The sequence below is a fragment of the Abramis brama genome, assembly GCF_963993115.1.
Source record: "Abramis brama genome assembly, chromosome: 20".
Lineage (NCBI taxonomy): Eukaryota > Metazoa > Chordata > Actinopteri > Cypriniformes > Leuciscidae > Abramis > Abramis brama.
In genome coordinates, this window is record NC_139982.1 from 13,708,470 (window position 1) to 13,735,976 (window position 27,507).

Sequence of the window (27,507 nt, forward strand, 5' to 3'; positions counted from 1 at the left end):
GCTTCTCTGTTTCTCCAGCTTGGATGGATTTCCCCATCTACAGGTGTGACTGGAAAAGGTCTGTCGCTTCCGTAAGGAGTCACTCGGAATTCCGGACAGGCTGTGATTCTTTTCTTAGACAAAGAGACGCCTTTCAATCGATCACGCATCTCTGTGACAGGGTATCAAGTCCTCGGCTGGCATGTGTGAGCGCCAATTCCCATCTGAGCCAGACGTAATCGATACACCAGTAAACCACACACTGTAAACTCTCACAGGCTTCTGGCTAAGGCACTAATTGTGTTTTACAAAGCCAACGCTCCCTCACATCATACAAATCTACACTTCTAAGCACCAAGAGCACTGGGGAATAAATCTAAATCTAAATGAAATCCACCATGCAGTAACAGCAAGGCCTTCTGTCTGAGGAAATAGTCACCGCTGCTCACAATGACACCATGACTGCTGATCAATGGACAATGAAAGGAGTGTTGATTGATATTTACACTTTAAAGCCTATAAAATTGAATACAGATTCTTGGGCAAGTATGATATACACAATAGGGATGTGCCCGGAGCCGAATATGTTATTTTTGGAAATGCACAGAAAATGAATAACGCCTCCCCTAAAGGGACAAGGTTAGGATTGCTGCGCTAGTAATTATTCAAAGCAATTTCAATACCACAGATATTGATAGCGGCTTCCTGATGCCTGCAAATTATATATAATATAATTACCGAAATATATCATTGCAAGACAATGGAAAAACATTGAAATATATATTTTTTTTTATTTCCTTTTCGAATAAGGTATTCAGCTTTGGGCACATCCCTAATACACAATATAATATGCAATATATATTTACTTATACAAGTAAAATACATACATAATTAAATATAATAATACTAATTTTATTATAATTATAACATTATTATAATATAATTGCTATACAAATTATACAAGTAATTAAATATAAATGTAATAAATATATAATAATATAGTTATATTAAATATTTATATATACATATAATTACTTGAACAATTTGTATAGCAAAATTATACAAGGGTGTATAAAAGTATATATAAATCCAATATGTATATCCAGTATGTATGTATGTATATACATATATCTACATATATACATATAATTACTTGAACAATTTGTATAGCAAAATTATACAAGAATGTATAAGAGTATATATATATATATATATATATATATATATATATATATATATATATATATATATATATATATATATATCCAATCTTAAATCCCTTACCTTTCCCACGTAGGCCAGCAGACGTGCATTGAGAGGACTTTCATCTGAACTCAACCAGAACTCTGAGTTATCATCAGAAGAAACTGCAAACTGAAAATCACCTGGACAAGTGAGAGCGACGGACAGTGTGAGCGACAGGTAACAATGCTGCTTTATATATGTAGTATACACTTCTTTGATAACGCTGTGAACGTGATTGTGAGAGAATGTCATTCTGTATATCTCCATGAAAAATATCTAAAAGCAATTTTTACTTTTAATACAAAAGAGCATTTACCATCCTTGTAAGGTAGAATGTATCCAAATATTCTTAGGCCGTAGTTCTTCCATTTTGGAGCCACAGCCAACTTCTTTACTGTAGTTCTCGTCTGGGGAGATTAAATGTTTGAATATGAAATTAGTATGTAAAATAACATTGTGGTGGGGTGAGTGAAGAAAGACATGGTGGGTGGAGAGAAAAGTAATGTCTAATCCCTGCATGTGAAACAAAATATGATCTGATGATCTTTACAATGGAACTGAATCAACACTTGAACAATGACAGTTTTCTTTTTAGAGCTGCTTTACAGCCAAAATAAACTCTGTTTGCATCATTGAATAATTTTACTGTCATCACTATAAAGTGTTATATAAATAAAGGTGACTTGACTTGGCAGTTTAAGATGGATTTTCATATATTTTCATATTTTAACCCTGTGTCTGGGATAAGAACAAAATAATGACATTTATACAATAAAATATCTGAAAAAAGCAAATATGAACAATTAAGACATGACTAAAAGATTCCATGTCAATTTTAATGCCATCACCATAAAAAAAGGAAAATAAATAAAATAATAATAATAATTCCTATAGTTGTCAAAAATCAATCACTGAGAGATAATGGTGTTAATTAATGTTCTATTGCATTTCAAAATAAAATGCCTGTGTGAGTTTTGAAGCCGCTCCTGCTGTGTCTGTTCAGTCTCACCCTGCCATACACTAAACAGACACACACATCACAGTGTGTGTGTGAGACTAGAATCTCCGCTATCTGTCATCTGTTTACAAAACCACAAAGACAGAAAGATGGAGAACCGTACGCGTCTGTGTGTGCTTTTACTTTTGGGTGGGTTCTGTCAGACTTTTTTGTCTGTGATCTATAAAAACAGGCCGGCCAAAAAAAGAACAGAAAATAAATAAATCACAAGGTAAAAAGTTGAGGAGGTGGGAGGACTGTGTAGGGGGTCTGAACTAAACCGAATTCACAATAACAGTTCAGGAGAAGCGTACTGTATAATTCCACCCGTTACAACCTGTATGGGTTTTATCAACCTGTCAGTCAATTAAATGAAGCCACCCACATGTTGAGAGAAGGGTTGAGGTTTTCAGACACACCTTCCAAATCCAGATAATAATCAACAAGAAGGTGGTTCTTGGTCAATTAAAGGAATAATTCAGAATCATAGAATTGGAAATAAAATATTATTATTAATAATATATTATAATATAATATAATAATTATTATTAATAATTATTCAAAAATAAATCAATAAATAGTAAGTAAATGGTGACAGAATTGGCATATGGCCATGTAATACCAAAATGAAAGAAAATCAAATGAATGAATTAACTGATTGATTGATTGATTGATTCAATGAATGAATGAATGAACTGATTGATTGATTGACTCAATGAATGAATGAATGAACTGATTGATTGATTCAATGAATGAATGAATGAACTGATTGATTGATTGATTCAATGAATGAATGAATGAATGAACTGATTGACTGATTCAATGAATGACTGAATGAATGATCTGATTGATTGACTGATTCAATGAATGAATGAATGAACTGATTGATTGACTCAATGAATGAATGAATGAATGAATGAACTGATTGACTGATTGATTCAATGAATGAATGAATGAACTGATTGATTGATTCAATGAATGAATGAATGAACTGATTGATTGATTCAATGAATGAATGAATGAATGAACTGATTGACTGATTCAATGAATGACTGAATGAATGATCTGATTGATTGACTGATTCAATGAATGAATGAATGAACTGATTGATTGATTCAATGAATGACTGAATGAATGATCTGATTGACTGATTCAATGAATGAACTGACTGATTGATTCAATGAATGAATGAATGAACTGATAGATTGATTCAATGAATGACTGAATGAATGATCTGATTGATTGATTGATTGATTGATTGATTGATTCAATGAATGACTGAATGAATGATCTGATTGATTGATTGATTCAATGAATGACTGAATGAATAATCTGATTGATTGACTGATTCAATGAATGAATGAATGAACTGATTGATTGATTGATTGATTCAATGAATGACTGAATGAATGATCTGATTGATTGACTGATTCAATGAATGAATGAATGAATGAATGAAGTCCATAATTAATTATCAAAACTATCATTTATAATCTCATAACTTCTAAACCAACAATTAACTTCTATATTTTGCTTGTACTAAATAAATACATTTACACTTGAAGCATTTACATTTACACCATAAATGAAATTTATTTACTTAAGTTATTCCAAACCTGTATGCATTTCTTTTTTCTGCTGAACACAAAAGAAGATATTTTGAAGAACCAAACAGTTTCTGGTTCCCATTGACTTCCATGGTATTTTTTTTTCTCTCTATTATGGAAGTCAGTGGGAATCAGCAACTGTCTGGTTACCAACATTCTTCAAAATATCTTCCTTTATGTTCAACAGAATAAAGAACTTCTTGCAGGTTTAGAACAATTTGAGGGTGAGTAAATGATGACAGAATAAAACATTTTGGGTGGACTAACCCTTTAAAGTTCCAATGAAACAGACCAACAAGCACAGTTTCATTACTTGCATCCATTTATTTCCTATGAAACAGGGTGAACATTTCCTAAGGAGTGGGACATATCGAAGAGCTCATACAACAGCCAATAGATTTTAATTACATCACAGCCAAGCCATGTAAACTGATTTGCAACTTACTAAAGCAGTTGGTATTGGGGGAGGAGTATTTGTGTTTAGAGAGCATTTGATTGGATAGAAATGTGGACACACCCTGGAGTGCAAGATTAGTCATCAAGATAGATGTACAATTTAAACACATTTATGTCCACTAAAATACGTTTTAGATTTCATTTGTCTGAAGAACTCTAAAAATCTAATAACACTGAAGTTCTCTTCCACAGAAGAGAAATGGATTTTCCAACCGAGCGAAACATACTGACAAGTTCTTCTAAAGAGCAAATTCCTCCCGACGATCACATAGCTGCATGTTTACCCAGCTTTCTGCAAATATTTACTTTCCACCGTTTCAGTTACGCTTCACTAGGCTCCCCATGCAAATTCATGGCCGCTGTAGAGCGAGACGTGGGTTGGTGTTTTAAAAAGCCTATCTGACCAAACACAACACTGTCACATTACTCGAAAACTCAATTATGTTTCCTCACATCATCACGACAGCCGCCGTTTAAACCAAAACAACATGCTTTCAAATATCCCCCCTGAAGTCTATCATCCCAATGACTGTAGAGGTGCATCATATCCCTGTTTTAGGAATATTTGTAGCATGAACCTGTTTCCATTTTGCTCTACATACTCAATCATAACAGTATGCTCTATCTCATAAATCATACAAGCTAAACAGATACTCAATAATTAACGTGTTGAAATGAATAATTAACTCAGTCATCTAAAAACAAATTGTCCTCTTTAAAGCTAAAAACTGGCCATGGGGCCAATCAAAAGAGTACAAACTGTTTCAACATTGGAATTGAAGATTCATTTTTTAAATATCTCATCGCAGCTATAATGTACATCATTAATTCTCAGAAACCATCATTATGCACAATTTCCAGAATAGATACGCAAAGCAACTGATGCATTTGTCTTAAAGTCCCCCTGAGGTAAAAATCAAGCTTTTAATGTTGTTTATATGTCTATGTGGTGTTTTTAACATGCTTTAAGACAAACCATGTGCATATTCATAAGTGAACACCATTGCTGAGTATTTTCAGATTATTTTTTAAAACTGCAGTGAAACAAAGACAGTCTCAAAATCACGGTTTGAAATCGCTGGTGTTTCTAACGTCACAAACTACCTTGTAACCAATCAGGTCAACGTGTGATCGTCAACGAGTGGATCTCTGAGCTGGAGTGAGTGAGTGAGTGGAGGCAGGGCTCATTTGCATATTCATAGAACCGCGGATACTAAATGAGGCAAGGGTGTAGAGTTACATTCAAGCTATTTTAAGTAAGAAAAAAAGGTTTAAATATGTAATTTTGGTGATCAAAGATGAGTTTTAAGGGATAAAATGATTGACTACAGGGGGACTTTAAAATATGTTCCCACAGTTTTCCTGCTATAAACTCATGATGTGTATATGACCACACATGTCTCTTGAGATGGGAGTTTGAGTTATAGCCGCTCCAGGACAATAGACAAACCAATTTCATCTACCCTTCAGCCAAGAATACATGAATATGTGATCTGGTCTATGGGAGTTTTGAAGTATGAAAGACATATACATGAGCACATTCTTGAGAAAATAACAAAAAGACATATCCAAGTGTTCAAACGTCTGAGACCTTCATGTAAACCTGGAAGTTTTGGGATTTTTTTTTTTTTTTTTAAGTTTAAGAATGTACAATGAACCAAAAAAAAGTCAGATTCTGCATTATATTTAGTCTAATTTGTGACATTGATCATGTGACTTCTTTGTCAGATGTTATTTCTTTTATTGAAGCACAAGAAACTCTTCGGATCATTTTCAAATGATGCTGGAGAACATAATCGTTGGATTTCGTTCATTTTAGCTAGCTCGTTACAGCAAAAAAAGAGACAAAGAAACCAAAACATTATTTTTTATTCGCTCAAGTTGTTATGCTTATAATATAATGTCATAAAAAAGCAGAATAGTCTCAGACTTCTATATTCATACTCACATGGGGGTAGAGAGGGAAATGCAGGTTCTTCCTGAGCTGAGCGACGGAGGAGCCACACCAGTCTTCAAACACGTGGAGGTTCGCTTGACCTTTAAACTGTCAAGAAGACACATGTAAGACATGAATTAAGATTACTTTCTGAGACACTGGTGAAGTGAACCAAAAACCGTGCTGAACCTCAATACAATCACTGTAATATATACTGACCTCAAAAGTTTGGGTCAGTCTTTTTTTTTTCTTTTTTTTTAAAGAAATGAATACTTTTATTCAGCAAAAGGTGCATGAAATTAATCAAAAGTGACAGTAAAGACATTTACAAAAGGTTTCTATTTCAAATAAACGCTGTTCTTTTGAACTTTCTATTCATCACAGAATCCTGAAAAAAAAAACACTCTCCACAAAAATATAAAGCAGTTTTCAACATATAATGATAATCAGAAATGTTTATTGAGCATCATATCATCATCATTACTGGACTGGAGTAATGATGCTGAAAATTCAGCTTTGATCACAAGGAATAAATTACATTTTATAATGTATTCAAATAAAAAATTTTTTTTTTAAAATTGTAATAATATTTCAACATATTACTTTTTTATTTTTTATTAGATTGATCAAATAAATGCAGCCTTGTTGAGCAAAAGAGACTCTTTAAAAAAAAATCGTACCGACAGTATAATTTTTTTTCAGCCAGTTTTTTTTTATGCTGTCACAAATTACCACATGCATAAATGATCAAATAAATGACATAATTTGACATAAATTAGATACTATTTAACACAGTATTGCTTAGACAAATACCTCAGTAGTTCGTTTATTGCCTACGTTACTTCAGGTGATTGTATTTAGGCTTCAAAATTCATAAAAGTTGTGTTCATTGGTGAAAATGATGAACAAAACGTGTAAGAATCATATTTTGTATTTCACAAAGCTCATTTTCTGCAACAATCCAAAAGCCAATGGAAAAATCCAATTGGGTTTTTGTCAATGGAAACAGGTTGATGCATTAAAAAAGCCCATCCCTGCAGCACTCTATAGTCTTTTATAAAAACAACCACGATTTTTGGCAAACCTCTGCAGTATTATGAGATGAATGACACTAGGGATTGAGTCACCAAACCGCTGAAGATCCGTGAGAAGAAGGGATGTAGATCTGATCCTGTACTGACCGCTGCTGAGTGACCTCAACAGGACTGAACCGCCATGTTTTGATCCACAGGGAGTTAAGCATTAATAAAGCACAACAGCTATTTAGACGACTGGTGTTCGGGCACATTTTTCCACACGCTCAACAGAGCGTCTACAGGTCCCCCCCCCAAAAAAAAATCACAACAAAACACAGCGGAGAACATCAGAGGTGTTACACCCCGAAGCTAGAGGGAGGAAAACGAGAACATTTTCCAGCCCAGTAGAAAAATCCGATCGTTTCAGAAAGCGCTCACGGCTCTCGCTTCTGATGGGGCGCGTCACAAACGATTAGCATCAGTTAGCATGCTAAAGCACGGATGACCACGTACAATACTGAGAATGCCTCCTCTCACCGATGTCAGTTAAAGCTTTTTAAGCCCGACAAATAGAACCGACATATTCACATTAGACAGCCGGCTACACCTTCAACCGAGTGTATTTTATTCCCGGTATTTGGTGCCTGTCAGAAGACATTAGACTTGAGCAGACAGAAGAGAACTGGGAGTTATTGTTTATTCCTTGCTGTTGGCGTGAAATTGATTCTTTTCTCTCCCTCGGCGAATTCTCTAAACGCGATCAATACGAGAAGATCAGAAGCACAATTCTGTTACACACCACATTTGCGCACACCACAGAGACTCAGAATAAAGGCACCTTGCGGTTGAGGAACCGGAGGGAAATTCATTCGCTTTCATGAACTGGAGAAAGTTTGGTTGCATCAGTTTGCAATGAATCTTTGATGTACAAATGTTCCTGACCATCACAGTTGAGGTGAACTCGGTCAACCCATCAGTTCTGTACTTTATCTAATAGTACTTTCGGTAACTGACCTCAGGCACAGGAGGAGTGGTGGGCTTCTTGCTGAGAAAGCTTGAAGCAGTTGGTGATGCAATTTCAAGGCCTTTCCAGGAGTCATATCATGCAAAAAAATTATATATATATATATGGCTCTTTTGAAATAAGAGTTTGTAGATTACTATGTTCAAACCCAAACAAAGCTGCAAAAATAGCTCCTTCAGAAATCTTCAAGGTTATGACATAACACGGATGGATAGGGCTCCAAAAATTTTTTTTTTAATCCAATTTTTTCCAATTGTCCATATCCATTTTTTATCTTTTTTGGGTGATTGCTTGTTAACGATGGTTGTTCAGAGGTTAAGTTCCCATTTAATGGCGCAATTCACCCTTCGCAGAGAGTTTGATTGACAGGCGATCTGACCAATCATAATCTGCCATCCGCCGAATCCGCCATTTTGTCCGACAAAGCAGTTAGGGGTCGTTAGTAGATTAACGTCGGTGGATTTGAACTTGAAAAACGATGTGTCCTGACGTCTTTCCGCGGTTGAAACAACATTCCTTCTGATGTTCATTCATGTTTATTTGATGCTATAAATTAACTAGAAGGAAGAGATGATCGGTTCACGAGCAGATTTAACTGAGGTGCTACAGCGATCTGTCACGGCACATTAAAGAGCCACAAAAACGTTTTTTATTGTTTAAATTTCTTTTAAAAAGGACCAAATTTGAAAGTTGAGGTTTTGTTTCATATCAAAAGTAACCTGGTCTGTCAACGTGTTGTCAGTGTCCACTTTGCTCCGTGAGAACATGATGTGTGGCATGAGAGCGGCATGGCTTGTCGAACGTCGCAACAGTAACTAAAGGGGTGGGTCTTTACAATGGTAGTAGATTTTACATTATTGTCTACTAATTCTCTCTTTTTTTGAGTTTGTGTCAAATTCTGTTGCTGTTTGGAGCTCTGGCTGAAGCAGTGCTAACTATAGCCGCATTTCCACCGCAGGAACTTTCCCCAGGAACTAGGAACTTTGGGGTGGTACTCGGTGTGTTTACACCGCAGGAACCAGGGTCTAAATGAAGTTCCGGGTGAATATTTCCCCCTCCGAAAGTCCCTGCTCGCGAGGTAGTACTTTTCCAAAGTTCAGGAATTTTCAGGGGTGGGACTTGGGCGCTGAACATACTGATTGGTTGAGTTCATGCCGCATTTTGATTGGTTGACTCCACGCAGCATTTTATTCAACCACCTTCTGTTGCGGTGCGTGCAGTAACAGTCGTCTGCTTTCCGAATCAACAATGGAGTTTAAAAAATACGACCGATGGACCGACGATGAGGTTCAGGCTTTATTAAGCTTAAATTCAGAGGATGAAATCCAGCGGGAACTGTAAAGTCGCGTGCAGTCCTACGTCACTGGACTATTTGCCTAATCTTCACGGTACTTTAGACCGTGTTGGAAACGTGGCTAGCAACAGTGACAATATGTATTGTGTATAGTTCACCCAAAATTAAAATTACTGTGTGAGAAAAAAAAATCAAGTTTTCAGAGTTTTACTGCCAGTACTATATGAAACTACTATATATTATATAATGTTGAATATAATGTATAATAATGCAATGGGGGAATATTTAGGGGTCCTGATAATGCCAAATGTCTTCATTAGTTCACTTCATTATTTCAAATATGTCTAGTCAGTGAAAGAGTGCAAGAATATTTGTCTAAAATATTTGTTTTTCAGCTTCAGAATCACGAATATTTTTATTCTGGTGTCTTTATTGTCCTGTGCTTTGGGTTTCCAGCACCAAGTCCAAGCCTATTCATTTACAGCCACAATATAATATCAAATTTAGTATTTTAATCAACAGAAAAAAATGTTAACCCTTTATCATATCTTGGAGTATCGCAATAATATTGTATCGTGAGTTCAGTATCGTGATATGTATTGAATCGTGACATGAGGGTATTGTTACACCCCTATTATTTTCCTATTATCACTGTAAAGCAACTTCGAAACAACCTGTATTTTATTAAGCGCTATATAAATAAAGGTGACTTGACTTGATTTGACACTTTAACAGCAGAGTTGAAAGCACTGACCACATGCTGATCTAAGACCACATGTATTTCCATCCTATCTTTAACAATGTCACACCCTCGGAGATGTCTACACTCGCCCTGAATTTCTACTAAGGGAAATTAAAGTTTCCAACATACAAGAATAGTCTGAAAATAGTTTCTGTTTCTGCACATATACAACCACCGGGAATGATATAAGCATCAATAATGTGCACTTTGATTCAATTCTCGCAACTGTTTTATTGCGTATCCTGTTGAATTCAGTGAGTCAGTCTCTCATTTGTGCTGTGAGCTTTTATCCTCGGTACCAGCCCACAAACTAGGCCACAGAGATTAACCCTGCGATTCCACTGCTATAAATAAACACCATCAAGCAGAACATACTGTATTTTCATAGAGTGCCATTCTTGTTTAAAATCACAGGGATTTTTTTTGAGAGGTTTTGATTAAACTCAATCGCCTTCATGGGTAAATATGGCAGCTGTCTTCAATGTTCATATAATCTTCATGTAATATCTCCAGTACACTTGATTGATTGAAAGATTCATCTCTACGCCAAAAAGCAATGAAATGCTACAGTAACTAAATTGTAAATTCCAAGTATTCTGAAGCCATATGAGAGATTTGTGCAATAAACAGACTGAGATTTAAAGACGTTATTCATTGATAATCTTTCTCGCCAGAGAGCCGTTAACTCCAGAAGCACTGCAACCGGATCAGTGAATCATTGAGTTGAACTTGAAGACCGCGTCAGTTTCCAAAGAGTGACTCATTCAAATCGCTCTTTGGGAAATGGATCTTTTCAATCAGCAAATCAGAGAATCCACTGTTCCCGCTACTCTTTCATAATGTTTATTCCTGTACCAGTCTTGCTCACAGGGGGTTGTGTGGATCGGTCATGGTTCTGAATCTGATTTAAGAACCTTACTTACGCAGCTCTTCAACAGCTCAATGTGACTTGAAGAGGCAAGACTGACCTTCTGAGCATGCTAGTTCTTGTCATCCTCCAGTTAATGCAGTCGCCCCAAAATTATTTGGACACTTATGCCACACTTAAACATGTTTGAAGGTCACTGCATTAGATACAAAATATAATAGCAAGGGAATCTGCAAACAAATGCTGCTAGTGTCAGGGTTTGGTGAGGGATGCGGTGAGGAAAAGGGGCTTTTATTTGACAAAAAATAAAACAAAACAATCAAAAACTACCCCAGGCAGGACTGGACAAGGTAACAGGAACCGGATATATATATGTATATATACAGTATATATGACGACAAACTGGCACAGGACTACAAACACAAGGAGCATAAATAGGGAGCAAACAAAACAGGTAATGAGGGAGGACAGGTGGGGGAGATGAACCAATAAACCCATGAGTGACGAAACATAGAGCATGAGTGTCCAAACCCAGACATGGAACCAAAACCAAAATAGACATGAGTGCCGGGATCTGAACACCACCCTCCGAACGTCAAACAATGAAACAATAGAGCGCACGGCTCGAAACCGCATGCTCACACAAAGTCAAGATGACATATGAGTGTCATATATAATATAATATAATATAATATAATATAATATAATATAATATAATATAATATAATATAATATAATATAATATAATAAGAAATCTCTTCCACTCACCAAGGCTGCATTTATTTGATCAAAAATAGAAACAGTAATATTGTGAGCTAACAGTTCTGTGTGAACTATTTTAATCGATTTAAAAAAATAAATGTAAATGTAATTTATTCCTTTGATGCAAATTTGAATTTTCATCATCATTACTCCAGTCTTCAGTGAACCGTCAGAAATCCTTCTATTATACTGATTTGTGGATCAACCTATTTGGCCCAAATGCTTTTTCTTCTGATTAAACATAATTCTTTTCACAATAGGTTTTCATTTACTGTCAATTGCCAAAAAGTCGTATCGCATGAAACCTGGAGAAACCATAAAAATGTAATTCAATGCACTCAAGATTTGAATCTATTCTAACATGAATATAGGAAATATGAAATGGCATATATCAACTGGATTGTTTGTTGTGTGTGTTGCTTTATATATCCATTGATCGATCTCTCAAACGATCACTCATCTGTGTCCTTTATGATGTCACATGGCCTCATATTGATTGATGATAGTAATCAAACGCTCTCATTAATGCATTAATGGGAACTCTGCTGCTTCCCAGAACCGGCTAATGACCTGTATTTGGGAAGACGAAGAAAGAGAGTCCGCTCCTCAGATTAATGTTACACAGCCTCTGGAGGAATACTGACATCCCAGCTAACAGGGAACGCTCTCCGCTCACGGGCTGGCTTTCTGGCAATGTTCTCTCAAAGTTATGAACAAACGTTCTTCCAGGAACATTAATAGAATGTTCGTTCAAAGTTCTTTGGTCCAAGGTCTTTAATAATGTTCTCAAAACATAAGCACAAAAACATCATTATAAAAATACATTGTTCATAGAACATTTTCTGAAACGTTTCAGTTGGGCATTCATTTAATGTTTTACTCGTTTCAGATCGTTCAGAGAACATTCAAAAGTAACTTTCCCAAAATGTTTGCAAAGTGATATAATGGAATGTTTCCTTAACGCTCGCATAACCACATTTTTAAAACATTTAAAAAACACTTAGAAATAACGTTTTTATAACTTAATGGGAACGTTAGCAAAATGTTCTTAGAACATGTTTAGTTTGTATTAGCTTGGATCACCCTGTCGCATCATTATTGCTATAAATGCTAATCTATGCTATGAAAATAATTGTCTTATCTGGCTGGAAATATTTATTTTATTTTATATACAGAAGTCAAATTAATGTCTAGTGATCACTTTGTCACTGCAACTGCATTTAACGTCCCATGAGAGTTGTTGTGTTTGGGAATGTTTGGTAGGGTTCACATACTACAAAATGACTGAGAATCACACACCGGTCAGAAAAATCACACCATACACACTTTACAGAGCCAGAAAAGATGGCTCTGTTCCAGCACAAAAAATCACCAGAGTAATATATTTTTTCCCAGGAGCCTATTGTATTTCTAAGAGCAAACCTCACATCCCATGAGTGCATCTAAAAAAGCATCTGACCTTCACTTTTCTCTGTCAGTCCGGATGAAGCCCATTGATCTAAATCCTCTCAATACCAGACACTAAGCCCAAGCCCAACAGCAACCCACGGAGGAATCACGTTCCACGAAAGCAGGCTTGTGTGTGACACAGACAAACAATCCACCAACGCTCAGAATGACAAGCAATGCCACCATTTGTCACCCACAATGCCTCTGGGATCGGGCATCAGAGATGTGGCGTGCTCCACAATTGTGCATCTGTGGGCATCTAATGCAGAATTGCTCTCTGGAGTTGGTCTAGACAGTATGCTACGCTACGTTCCCATTTGTGGGAGAGGCCAAAGTGGTCGGCTAGTCCACCAACAAACAGCGAGCTGATCGGCGATGTCTCAAGTCACTCAAGACCCCACAGCAATTCCACTGAGTGCAACAGCCGTTAACAGTGCACATCTGAAGGCTTTTAGCTTTTATATTTCAGCTTTAATATATCAGCCACAATTTCTTATCGGGTTGATAACTAAAACTTTAAAAATGATCATATATCTGCCGATACCGATATGGAGACTGATATATCATGCATCCCTATACGGTAGTGGCCAAAACCAAAAACTTGGTAAAGGTATTTATCTGACAAAGTTGTTTGGCAAAAAAAGTTGGCGAACTACAGCTACAGGTTTTATTTTACTATGTAAAAAAATGCATCGAAAATCAAAAAGCATGCATTGACAACTGCATATTCAGTTATTAATACTTCATTGGTTCTCTCGTTTTTGCATGTGTTCATTATTTCTTTGTATGATAGCGTGGCCAAAAATGTCTGACAATTTTACATGTTTTATTGTGATTTCACACATAAAACAATTGACTCCAAGCACAACTACGCAATAAAAAAATAAAAAAAAATTGAATAAAGGGTGAAGATGTCAATTTTCCTCGGCTGGATGTTTTGGCCACTACTGATGAGGGTGCTAAAGTGTTCTTCTGGTGCTATTATCTTGTTTTGCTAATAGTGTTGGAGACCAAGTGGTCTTATTGGTGGAAATTTTCACCAGGACTGTTGAACGTGACAGTTCAAAATCGCCCCATATACCCATAAATATGGCACTATTTGATGGAACAGCCATTTGCAGTGGTGTCCGAAACCATAGTGGACGTTATCGAGTGCACTCATTCAATCCCATAATGCACCTCAGTAACGAGTGTGCAACCAATGAACACTCAACAGCTAGAGAATACCCATAATGCACTTTGACAGTCGAATCAAATGAATTCCCGCGTCTAACCAGAAGATGGCGCCCGCAACTGAATCATCCATCCATTAATTTTCCAAACCAATGGTCCAATGTGGCTACAGCGTAATAATATACAGGTATAAATACCTTTTTAATTGAGCGATTTCAAAACAGAGCCTCTGACTTCCGTTCTTTGACTGACTGGTTGGAGAAGAAATCTGCAGGAAAGTGGATCTCGAGGGCCAGAGTTGAGAACCCCTGGCCTAGATTTTGCAAACTAATCAATTAATGCAATGATTAACGTAATTAGCATACCATTAGTTGATTAGCCGGTTAGCTTAGTCTACAGTTTTACTTGTTTTCACTGTTAGACAGTAGGGGGGCGCTATTACGCAACTTCTGAAAGCGCAAAACACAGGCGAAGAAGAAGCAGAAACAAGTGATAGCATATTTAATGTTTAATGTAAAATAACATGATCATCAAACATAAAACAGCATATAAATCAAAACTGCCTAATGTTACTGAATGAAATGTCGACCAGGACTGTGCAACCTTAGAGGGTGTTTGTGGACTTGATCTACTCCATCTATGCTTTAATCATCGTAGTCTTTGACAAAAACAAGATTTTCTCAGCTTTTTGCTAAAAATGTTGTTTTTTATGAAACTTAATCCACATTCAAGTGTTGATTAAACAAAAAAAACAGGGTTTTTTGTGTAAAATCAGAGGGTCTGTTCTTTCTTTTGATATATTGCATGTTCAGATTGTCATACAACAAAATATTCTGGGGGCAATGAAAATTTTGTGAAAATTATCAAAAATGCTAGCGGTGGCTGGCGACATGTTATGCTCCATCTAACTGTTTGTGAATGCAATAACATATCATACATACTGTAAACACTCCCTACGAAATGTGTCAAATCGGGGTCACCAACTTGCCAAACCATTCAGTACTTCGTTAAGACCAATTATTCAGCTAGCCATTTAGGAAGCGCACAGACAAGCCAATTTAGACAAGTTTTGCTGCTATAGAAGATGTTTGTGCTTGAGATCATAGATATAATACAGATATACCAGCTCTGGTCTTCGTGACTGTACTGTAATAACTCGATGGGAAGTTGCTGATGCTCACAATTTTCTCAAATCTCTAATGACACATAATGGCTTTGGATAACTGCTGTCAGCACTGTCATTTAGAGGGAGACTAAAGAGAGTTCCTCAAAGAAGGAAAACGAATATCATCCTCAGAGGAGGAAAAAAAGCAATGATGCTCTTAGCACAAAAGCAGAAATGTGGAAATGAATGTGAGCAGTGAAGGCCAGAGGTCAAAGTCATCTATATGAGACCGACGTATCATGCAGCCCACTGCCGTTGCAGTGAATCTATAAAGCGCCATAAATTCAACACACCGTCTATTGACTGTAGTCCTGCTAATGGCCTTGTGCCCATTACCATCAATCCTCCGTCAATCCCTTCTCTTTAGCCTCGCACCTACATCTCTCTTCACGAAGGGTTCAAGGTCTGTCCATCTTTTTTCATCTTTGTGTCTCATTGGTTGAGTGAATGGCCAATCGGAACAGCCGACTTTGCCAATGATCTCACAAAACCACAAGCCATTTCTCTTGTCACGAGTTTAGGGAATGAATTGCTCTAATTTTGAGCAATATCAGCCTCTGTTTGCTTTGCTAAGCTGTGAACATCTGCCTGAACTCAGGGGCTGTTATTCGGCTGGCTATCACTTGTGTTCACTCCTATAAATATCACGGCTTGTGAGACTTGTCAGGGACCGGCCATCCATTCTCCCAGAAGCAACTGGGGCTGACGCTTAACACAACATTCAATGCCTAACACAGGAGAAAAGCAAAAGCTGCAAACATATAAAGAACACTACTAGTACATGTAGTACTAGTACAGTTTTCTGCAGTCAGATCAAAAAAATAAAAAGAAAAAAAAATATATAAGCGATATATACTTTTTTTTTTCAGTAATGTTTCATATTGCATATATATTTAGCCTATATTTAATTGTATATGTATTTTTTTAGTAGTAGTAAGGACTCTATTAAGAAATCATTCAAGAAATCAAGTCTATTATCATAAATATTACATTATAAACTTAAACTTCAATGAAAATTAGAAATGTTGCTTTGGCAACTAATGGTATATACTCTGTATATGTGCGCACATACAAGAAAATTTGTCCTTGAACATTTGGTACTAAAATTACTAAACTAAAACCGAAATAAAAATAAAACTAAGTAGAAATATAAAAAACAAACAAAAAGCACAACAAAATTGCAAAAAATACTAATATTTTAAATGAAAACTGAAAATATAAAAATGAAAATATTAAGAAATACTACAAATTATTTTTAAAAAAACCTAAAATAACAATAAAAAACAAGGAAACAGTAGAAATGCAATTGCAGTCATCTAACACTCACTTAACGTTAATCTTTTAACATTGTTAATTAATGTGCATTAATGCATTTCGTGATGCTTAAATAAACTTCTAGCACTTAAAACTATTATGTATTTCTAGTGTGTATTATTATTTACAATTTTATGGCATATAATTTTAATATTGCCAATAACATTTAAAAAAAAAAAAAAAGTATTTTAATATTGGTGCATCCCTTTGAAAATAGGCTGAAAATATGAACAAAAAATGAACACTTTAAAATCTGATAACTGCAGTGTGCATTTGAAATGATCCATGTTTATTCATATGATGTTTTCCTTCCAGATGAGTCCTGACACAAGTCAGCGTTGGAAAAAAAAAGTTTGTTCAAGTGGGTTTCAGGTCAGGCCTTTGTGAAGGTCAGTCGAATTCCTTCACAGACTCAGTAAAGCATATCAGGGATATTTAGTCATGCTGGAACTGTGGATCCATCCACACCGGAGGCATCGAAGTGGCACGTCATCTCCGAATGTTCACTTTCACGGACAATCAGCTGCAAAGCTCGATACTAGACTTCAGCAACAGTGCAATTGGTAAATACCTCGTATCTTACTTTGGTGTTACTGTGCCAATAGCTGTATATAGTTACCCGGCTAGAGAGTTTTAGAGCCGTGCATTAACCGGACCTCAGAGAGCCGATGCCATCACATCCCTAATGCCCATGAAAACAAACCGCTGCCATTTGTGCTCAGCATTTTCCCACCTCTATGCTATTATTTTGAAATGGTACATCTAATTCACCTGCCCTCATTCATAGTGATTTATATAGCGGCTCTGACTCATTATTTTGCATGTGGTGGTTTGGTTTAGCAGCCTCACGGTTTGAAATGCCCACAGTTCAGAGCACTCGGTTAAATCCTGTGCGCTCTCAAATAAGCAGCTTAGGAGGAACCCTTTTTACTATATCTAACGGGAATAATTATGACAATAATGTCACTTTAATGGAGTCGGATAGTCGGCAAAAAAAAGCAGAAAGAGATTATGATTTTCCAAATTTGCATTTTCTTTTATCCAGTAGGTTGAGCAGCATTTCGGTTCAGTAATTAAGTAAAATTACAAGAACAACCACACTCAGACTTTGAATACTAATAAGCACTCTAACTTAAGCCCTGAAAATGTGAGATAAATCTTAGCAGATATTGCAGATGATTTTCAAATCTGACAGTAATGCAATTTGTTCATTGCACAAAATTGCATGTTACAGAAAATGGTCCAGGCCAACATGTGCTTATTAAGAGCTTCAGTGAAGGTTTGAGAAGTTCTCATTAAGAACTTACACAGCTGGCAAACAAAAGAGAGCGATAATGAGTCATTGTCACACGCAAAATGGCAAAAAATAAAGTAAAGCATGATGCTCATACCTCTGGTTTCCATGGCAACTTTTTGTACTTCTGCGTGAGCAACTTGCGGATTTCAGCTTGATCTTTGTCATGAACGGTGCCAGCGTTGCGCTCATCTTCCTGCTAGAGAGAAACAGACAGAGATGTCAATGGCAACATTTCATTTTCAAAGATTATGACATTTTAATCTCATGGTATTTTCTAATATACTGTATATATATATACAGTAGAGTCAACATTTGAAGTGGATCAAAACCTTTCATTAAAGTAATGCATGAATTTTGAACAATACCCGTTCTTGTCTTAGGACAACTTTGATGAACTTTTATTTGATCCACTTCAACTTCATGTTGACTACTGTATATATATATATATATATATATATATATATATATATATATATATATATATATGGCATATATATGCCATAAAAATGCCATGCGGTCAGTGCTTAACTCAAGGTGGAGTTATATATATTCACAGATTCGAACTTCCCGGATCAGTAACTCGTGAGCTAAACGTTGTTAAAACACAAATTATACTTATGTACAATCACAGTAACGTAGAGCTACAACCAAATTTCCCTCAAAACAAGCTTTATAATATAGGCTAAATGGATCTCTGTGAGCAGGCGGCTGAGAGACAAGTTCGAAGGGACCGTCTGCAAAGTGCAATATAACCCAAAAAACGTGACTACAAAAATAGTCATTAACTTCAATGTTACAAACTGTAGTGCCACTCAATTCAGTTTACACATCAACAGTGTCCCACTGGTCCTTACACATTTTATATTATGAAAAATATTCAATAACTTCACTGTTACACACCAGATTTAGTTCACACATCATCACTGCTCTAATGTTGGTTATACAACACTTAGTTTGGAAAGTAATTGCACATAAAAAATAAGTAGGCCTATTCTTTCCACAAATTATATTGGTACTGTACACAGCTAGCATAATAGTTACAACCATAGCTTTTGCATTATATTTGCTTACTGAATTTGAAGGCATTACACTGTATAACAGTGTGAAGTTATTGAATATATTTTCTAAAAAGGGTGAAGTTATTGATTTTGTTTCATAATAAACAATTATAAAAAGTATGCATTTTTATCATTGTAGTATAACCCGCAGGAGAGCAGTGATGTGTGAACTGAATTTGGTGACAGTACAGTGTGTCACAGTGAAGCTGTTGAATATGTTTAATAAAAATGTGGGATTTGCACTTTGCAGACGGTCCCTTATATCGACTTGTCTCTCAATCGGCTGGTTAGAGACACATTTATATTATAAAGCTTGTTTTGAGGAAAACTGGGTTGTAGCTCGTTGTCAAGGTTACTGTGATTTTTGTGTTTTAATAATGTTTAGCTCACGAATATTGATCCGGGAACTTCGAATAGCCTATGTGAATATATTGACAACTTCACTGAACTCCTTGAGTTAAGAACTGACCACATTTCTTTATATTTGAGTCCTAGTTCAAAACGCTACATTAACATACGGAGCTCTGAAGACATTAAACAGTAAGTGTTTGTCCGAGCTCGCAACAGGTTTTGCGAGGGAACGCAAAAAAAACCCCACGTTTTTTCCACCCCCACGTCCCTTTAGGGGCTCCGTATATATATATACAGTGAGGAAAATATTAGTATGTTTTAGTATACTATTAGTATAGTATTTGAACACCCTGCTATTTTGCAAGTTCTCCCACTTAGAAATCATGGAGGGGTCTGAAATTGTCATCGTAGGTGCATGTCCACTGCGAGAGACATAATCGGAAAAAAAAATCCAAAAAAAACAATGTATGATTTTTTAACTATTTATTTGTATGATACAGCTGCAAATAAGTATTTGAACACCTGAGAAAATCAATGTTAATATTTGGTACAGTAGCCTTTGTTTGCAATTACAGAGGTCAAACGTTTCCTGTAGTTTTTCACCAGGTTTGCACACACTGCAGGAGGGATTTTGGCCCACTCCTCCACACAGATCTTCTCTAGATCAGTCAGGTTTCTGGGCTGTCGCTGAGAAACACGGAGTTTGAGCTCCCTCCAAAGATTCTCTATTGGGTTTAGGTCTGGAAACTGGCTAGGCCACGCCAGAACCTTGATATGCTTCTTACAGAGCCACTCCTTGGTTATCCTGGCTGTGTGCTTCGGGTCATTGTCATGTTGGAAGACCCAGCCTCGACCCATCTTCAATGCTCTAACTGAAGGAAGGCGGTTGTTCCCCAAAATCTCGCAATACATGGCCCCGGTCATCCTCTCCTTAATACAGTGCAGTCACCCTGTCCCATGTGCAGAAAAACACCCCCAAAGCATGATGCTACCACCCCCATGCTTCACAGTAGGGATGGTGTTCTTGGGATGGTACTCATCATTCTTCTTCCTCCAAACACGTTTAGTGGAATTATGACCAAAAAGTTCTATTTTGGTCTCATCTGACCACATGACTTTCTCCCATGACTCCTCTGGATCATCCAAATGGTCATTGGCAAACTTAAGACGGGCCTTGACATGTGCTGGTTTAAGCAGGGGAACCTTCCGTGCCATGCATGATTTCAAACCATGACGTCTTAGTGTATTACCAACAGTAACCTTGGAAACGGTGGTCCCAGCTCTTTTCAGGTCATTGACCAGCTCCTCCCGTGTAGTTCTGGGCTGATTTCTCACCTTTCTTAGGATCATTGAGACCCCACGAGGTGAGATCTTGCATGGAGCCCCAGTCCGAGGGAGATTGACAGTCATGTTTAGCTTCTTCCATTTTCTAATGATTGCTCCAACAGTGGACCTTTTTTCACCAAGCTGCTTGGCAATTTCCCCGTAGCCCTTTCCAGCCATGTGGAGGTGTACAATTTTGTCTCTAGTGTCTTTGGACAGCTCTTTGGTCTTGGCCATGTTAGTAGTTGGATTCTTACTGATTGTATGGGGTGGACAGGTGTCTTTATGCAGCTAACGACCTCAAACAGGTGCATCTAATTTAGGATAATAAATGGAGTGGAGGTGGACATTTTAAAGGCAGACTAACAGGTCTTTGAGGGTCAGAATTCTAGCTGATAGACAGGTGTTCAAATACTTATTTGCAGCTGTATCATACAAATAAATAGTTAAAAAATCATACATTGTGATTTCTGGATTTTTTTTTTTTAGATTATGTCTCTCACAGTGGACATGCACCTACGATGACAATTTCAGACCCCTCCATGATTTCCAAGTGGGAGAACTTGCAAAATAGCAGGGTGTTCAAATACTTATTTTCCTCACTGTATACACACAACACACTGTATACACACAAACATGAATGCTGTACCAGATCTAGACAGGTGGAGCTGGGGAGGTGGAGGGTTTTAGATGAACTGTGATAGCGCGCTGTAGGACTAGCTTATAGCAAACGATGAACCAGATTATTTAAATGTTGAGCAAGCAATCTCATTGGCTAGAGGATCAGCAGAGGCCAATCATCTTGTGCCATGCGGAAATGATGTGTGCTTGTAGATTGCATGTAAGGACCATCAGCCTGCGCCCTCTAGAGTGTCATGACTGAACTACACTGAACTATGTATATATAATACACATTTACCATTTATATTAATTTAATACATTTATAGTCATTGTTTTTAAAAAGAAAGAAAGAATGAAAGACAGAAAGTAAAATTTATTCTAACTAATGTAAGAAAAAAAACATCAGAATGATGATATATGGTATAATAGTTATTTAAATAGTAATGTATGTATTATGCTGTATTTGTTGAACTACCTTTGATTCATATTAATAAAAAACATACTATAGTATTAAATGTATAAATAATATGAATCACCATTGAGAATAATTATAATTACAATAAAAGCTCAAAAGTAAAATGTCTGGATGCATCACAATAAGGATTTATGGTAAAATGTCCTGAAAATAATACTACAATGCAAGAAATCATATATAAAATATAATTTTGTATGTTTTTTTTATTTTATTTTTTTTATCCTGGGGTGAAATGTGACTCATCCGTTTAAGATTTTCCTGACAGCCAGTAACTTCACAGATCTTTAAGATCTTTTAGAAAGCAACTCAGTTGTACACTTGGTGTGTGTGTGGATGGTCTGTCATGTTCATTGGCTTAAGACATGCACCAGCTTTTCTTTCGCAAGCTCAAGTCGGACAAGATGCCATTGGCAAAGAAACAGACCACTCTTCTCTTCTTTTCAGCTCTCAGTTCATTTCTCTTCATATTAATCTCCTTCTTCAGTGATGTGTCACATGTCAATATTCAGCGCTAATTGAAAATTGCGCTGAAGCATCACAAAACCCGATTAGGAGTGGCTTAAAGTCAATACTGTTGAAGAGAAGTCACAGTAATAAAGGCCTTTATATATAGTGTTAATTACTATATATCTCATTTGACAGCTAGAATGACTGGCTATGTTCAAAAACGAATACTACTATACTATTTCAGAAGTATATAAGTGTGTATACTGTGAATGCATATTTTCTGTTTGCAAACAAGACCCGATGACCTAAGCAAGCATATTGTGCTAGAAATTGTATCCCATAATACAATGTGCTTAAACTGACCTCCCATTCCCAATCACGATCACCTTACTGTTGCATTATTTAATTGGAATGCAAAATAACCATTTTAACTGGATGTGACTGTTTGAATTATGCATTGAAGGAGGCCATGTGACAACAATGTAGCATACTACTGATTAAAATTAAAGACATTAATAAAGTTCTTCTATTCATAAAAGAATCCTGCAAATACACCATGATTTCCACCAAAGTATTAAGCAGCAAAAACTTTGGTAATAAGATATTAAAAGACATGTTTCTTCAGCAGCAAATCAGCATATTACAATGATTTCATCCTTTAGATCTCAAGTCAGATCTCATCTCAAGACAAAGGGACAAACATGGAGCAAGTTCTGAGATGGATCCTAGACATCAGGATGGGTTTGCAAGTACGAGCCCAGAATATAAACGAGGTTAATTAATTCTCCTCGTTCAGGGGTAAACAGACTCGCTCTAAGAGCAGGAGACGGGGGCACATTTTTCACGTCCGGTTATCCACCAGAACGACAAAACACAGCCCCTCCACAAATCAAATTTTAATTTTCTCTGCCCTGCAACGTGGAGGATAATGACCCAAGCGATCGGTTTCATCAGTCATCTTCATCTCTGCTCTGATGAACTACAAACACTAGCTGGAGTAAAAAAAAAAAGAAAGGTGTTGAGATGATACCTGCAAGGTTAATGCATTCGTCTGACAAAACAAGAGCCTAACCTCGTGCTACATGTTAACAAAAACTCGCCTGCCGTGTGATTTGTCTTCATGCAATGAATGGGTATGGGTGAAATAACTGAGTAAAAAAAAAAGAAAAACAGCTAAAGGCCTGTAAAAGGGAAAAGACTTAGGCTGTGCCCTAAATCATATACTACAGTATGCGCTAAAAGTATGTACTTGGATCAAAAAGAGTGACCTAAATGATTTGACCTCATATGCTGACCAAATACTGCAAAGGAAATCCCTGTCCGCACTATTTAATCGACAATATATTCATGACACACTAACATTTAACTCAATCTCAGGTTCACCGATTCTGTTGAGCAGTGGAGCGAGTCTGGCAGATGTGTCAATATACTGGACTTCAAAATGAAACATTGAAAAACTCAATAGCGTTAATCTAAAGGGGACAACTGGTAATTTCTAAACCAATTATGGTAATTGTGAAATGCCATTCTCATGCTTGTGTAAACACCAGAAGAACACAGAGAAGTCAATGCTAATGAGGTTATTGTTTGCTTGTTTTTAAAATGTGTTCAGTGATAATTGTTTTAACTGGAAATTAATAAAGCAAACAGGAGAAGATCTAACAAATATGAGACAAGCTCGAATTATGGGGATTCACAAGTTGTCAGTTGGGAGTTGTCAAGTTCTACAAGGAAACAAGTAGGCTATGTACAAGAAATACAGGAGAATAGATGTGAAATTACAATATTGACTGATGAATGAAAGGGATGGATGGAGGTAGATAGAGAGGGATGGATAAAAAGTGGATGGATGGTGTTGGAATAAGAAATGGAGGGATGGACAAAAATTAAGGATGAATGGATGGAGACATGAATTGATGGATGGAAGGAAGGAAGGAAGGAAGGAAGGAAGGAAGGAATGAGTGAAAAAGGGAGGGATGGATGCAAGGAAGGAAGAATGGATGGTGCGAATGAGAAAGGGGGATGGGTGCAAAGATGGATAGATTGAGGAATGGATGGATTGAGGGATGGATGGGTGAAATGAGAAAGAGAGGAATGGAAGGAAGGAAGGAATAATAGATGGATGGAATGAGAAAGGGAGGGATGAATACAAATTAAAGATGGATGGATGGATGGATGGATGGATGGATGGATGGATGGAATGAGAAAGGGAGGGATGGATGGATGGAATGAGAAAGGGAGGGATGGATGGAATGAAGGAAGAATAGATGATTGAAGAAAAAAGGGAGAGATTGATAAAAATGAAGGATGGATGGATGGAATGAGAAAGGGAGGGTGGATGGAAGGAAGGAAGAATGGTTGGATAGATTGAAGAAGAAAGGGAGAGACTGATAAAAATGAAGGATGGATGGATGATGGAGGGATGAATGCAAGGAAGGAAGAATGGATGGATGGATGGATTGAAGGAGAAAGGGAGGGATCGATAAAAATGAAGGATGGATGGATGATGGAGGGATGGATGCAAGGAAGGAAGAATGGATGGATGAATTGAAGGAGAAAGGGAGGGATTGATAAAAAATTAAGGATGGATAGATGGATGAAGGGAGGGAGGGATGATATTACAGGACATTATAGAGTGTATGTAGCTCTGCCCATTTTCAGCGCTGCGCTCATTGTGTTTCTGTCTTCTGGTTTGTATTTCCACAGCATGAAGGAAAGATCTTACGGATTTAAGAATGAACCGCTCGTTTTAAAATCTTCCCAGTCTACTGACATCTGTTATGACATCCGCTTCAAACATTACAATGCTCATGATAACTTTCATTAACTTTACAATAAGTTAATCCACTTCACCAGCTAATTACTCGTTAACAGCAATGCCATAAAAATATAAAGAGCTACTTCAAAAACAGAAGTTCAAACACACAGTTCTGAAGATGGCTGCGGGCTTGTTTCTCTGGCACATAAGGCCTATAGGACAACATGGACTTGAAGCCAGAATTTCAACTTTTGATTTAAATGGGTTTAATGTGCATCAATGTTAGAGAGAAATGTCTAAATCTTAAATCTTAAACTGGCCTAATGTGGTCTTATCTGGACTCAGATGGTCTAGTTGGTATCCCACCCTGGCCAACCAGACAAGATGGTCTCCCAGACTAACATTTCCATTGACCCCCAACATGTATGACACAAAGCTGCCACTCTGGACACCAAAGTTCCTGGACAGAGGATTGGAAAAAAGACGGTAAACAGGGAAAACAGCGGAAAAATTTACGTCTGGCTATGAAAGCCGACCATGAGGTCACAAGAGTCATTATTACCCAACCTCACGAGGATCTCCACCCATAGCAGCAACAAAGACTTGTTTATGTTTGGAAGTTTCCATCTTGCATAAGTGTTTTGATATTTTCAGAATTGCTTTGCTACAATGAACTGCCTATTGAACATGTGGTGGATTTCTATGTAATGCATTGATGCTGAGAAAATGCTTTATTAGTGCTGTCATGAAGGCAGAGTTGTGTAAAGGACTTGAAAACAGCGTTTTCATTTCAAAACGCTCTCCGTCCACACTAGCATTTTCCTAAAAGTAACGCTAAGTTCACCTTACTGCGCGTGCGTAAAACCTCATAAAAGCTCACTGAGATGATACAGACGGAACAGACATCGTAAAGTTCTCATGCTATTCTTCTGGCAGGATAATTTAATTTAGCAAAAATATCTCACCATTCACCAGGTCGCACTCTCTCACCATTATATGTTTGGTCAAAAACACAACTGCTCTCATGTTTTGACCCAGGACAGCAATTGCGAGTAAATCTATTGTCATCTTTGCAGAACTGCGATATGAAGAGTGTGCAAAAGCAGCAGTGTGAAAGTGAATAGCACATAAGCACAATAGCAGTATAAACATAGACATCTATCGGTTCAAAATGTGTCAGAAAAAAAAATGTAGGCCCGTATTCGATTTCGTCAATAGAATTTAAATTGAAATCAGTAAACTGAAAATCGGTATAACAAATTTTTAACAAAATATACTTTAAATTAAATTATAATTTAAATATAAATATAATTTAAATTATATGTTATTTATTTATTTAACGGTACATTATTGCAATACCAATAAATACATTAATTGACAAATAAATACATTTATTAATGTATTAATTTTTTTATTTATTTAATTGTTTATTTATTACATTACAATAATAATAATAATTAAACTTCTTTGTATTATGGTATAGGCTAATGAAAATTGAGGGAAAGGGGTTAAAATGTCAAATGTCTATCATAACAGACAGATAGACAAACAATTAAACAAATAAATATGCAAAGTACAATTTGTATTAAAGTACAAATTGTTAAAATTTGTTATATAAATAGGCTTAATTTTGTTCATGCAAAATATAATTTCTCATTTATTTTGATCTTGGGCATAACATGTTACCTGGACAATTCTCCATGAGATTTATAGACAAATGTAGGGAATAACATCATGAAAGAATGCAATAATCAAATAAACAGGAAGTAAACAGTAGTCAGATGAACCAATGCTGAAAATGTCTGAAATCATTCAACTCCTCATTATTAAGCCTCGAAATATAAATTTTTGGGGAATGTTTTCTGTATGTCATAGATCAGTGGTTCTCAACCCTGCTCCAGGAAAAACCCCAGCATTGCACATTTCTGATGTCTCTCTTATCTGACACAGATACACCCATCTGAGGTCTCTTTACTAATGAGCTGCTGAGTTGAATCAAGTGTGTTTGATAAGGGAGACATCTACACTTTGCAGTGCTGGGGTACTCCAGGTAACACTTACTTTACTTTATACTTACTTTACTTTATCTTAAGATAAACTTGTAATCGCTTACTTTAATGTTCTCAGTGTTTACTTCTGTATGACAGCGT

At 36.5% G+C, this 27,507-nt stretch overlaps 1 protein-coding gene across 2 annotated transcripts in view; it reads right to left on the bottom strand.

The window, feature by feature from the left end:
* Positions 1–27,507, bottom strand: part of b4galnt4a (beta-1,4-N-acetyl-galactosaminyl transferase 4a) — a 169,692-nt gene that overhangs the window by 66,228 nt on the left and 75,957 nt on the right. The window contains exons 3-6 of one of the 2 annotated variants that reach the window (XM_084095454.1): positions 18,419–18,520; positions 6,233–6,328; positions 1,541–1,631; positions 1,264–1,364 (exon numbers count right to left, since the gene is read on the bottom strand). In XM_084095454.1, the coding sequence (XP_083951580.1) occupies positions 1,264–1,364; positions 1,541–1,631; positions 6,233–6,328; positions 18,419–18,520 (390 nt within the window). The remainder of the gene's footprint in view (positions 1–1,263; positions 1,365–1,540; positions 1,632–6,232; positions 6,329–18,418; positions 18,521–27,507) is intronic. The other variant, XM_084095455.1, reaches the window with a different exon arrangement.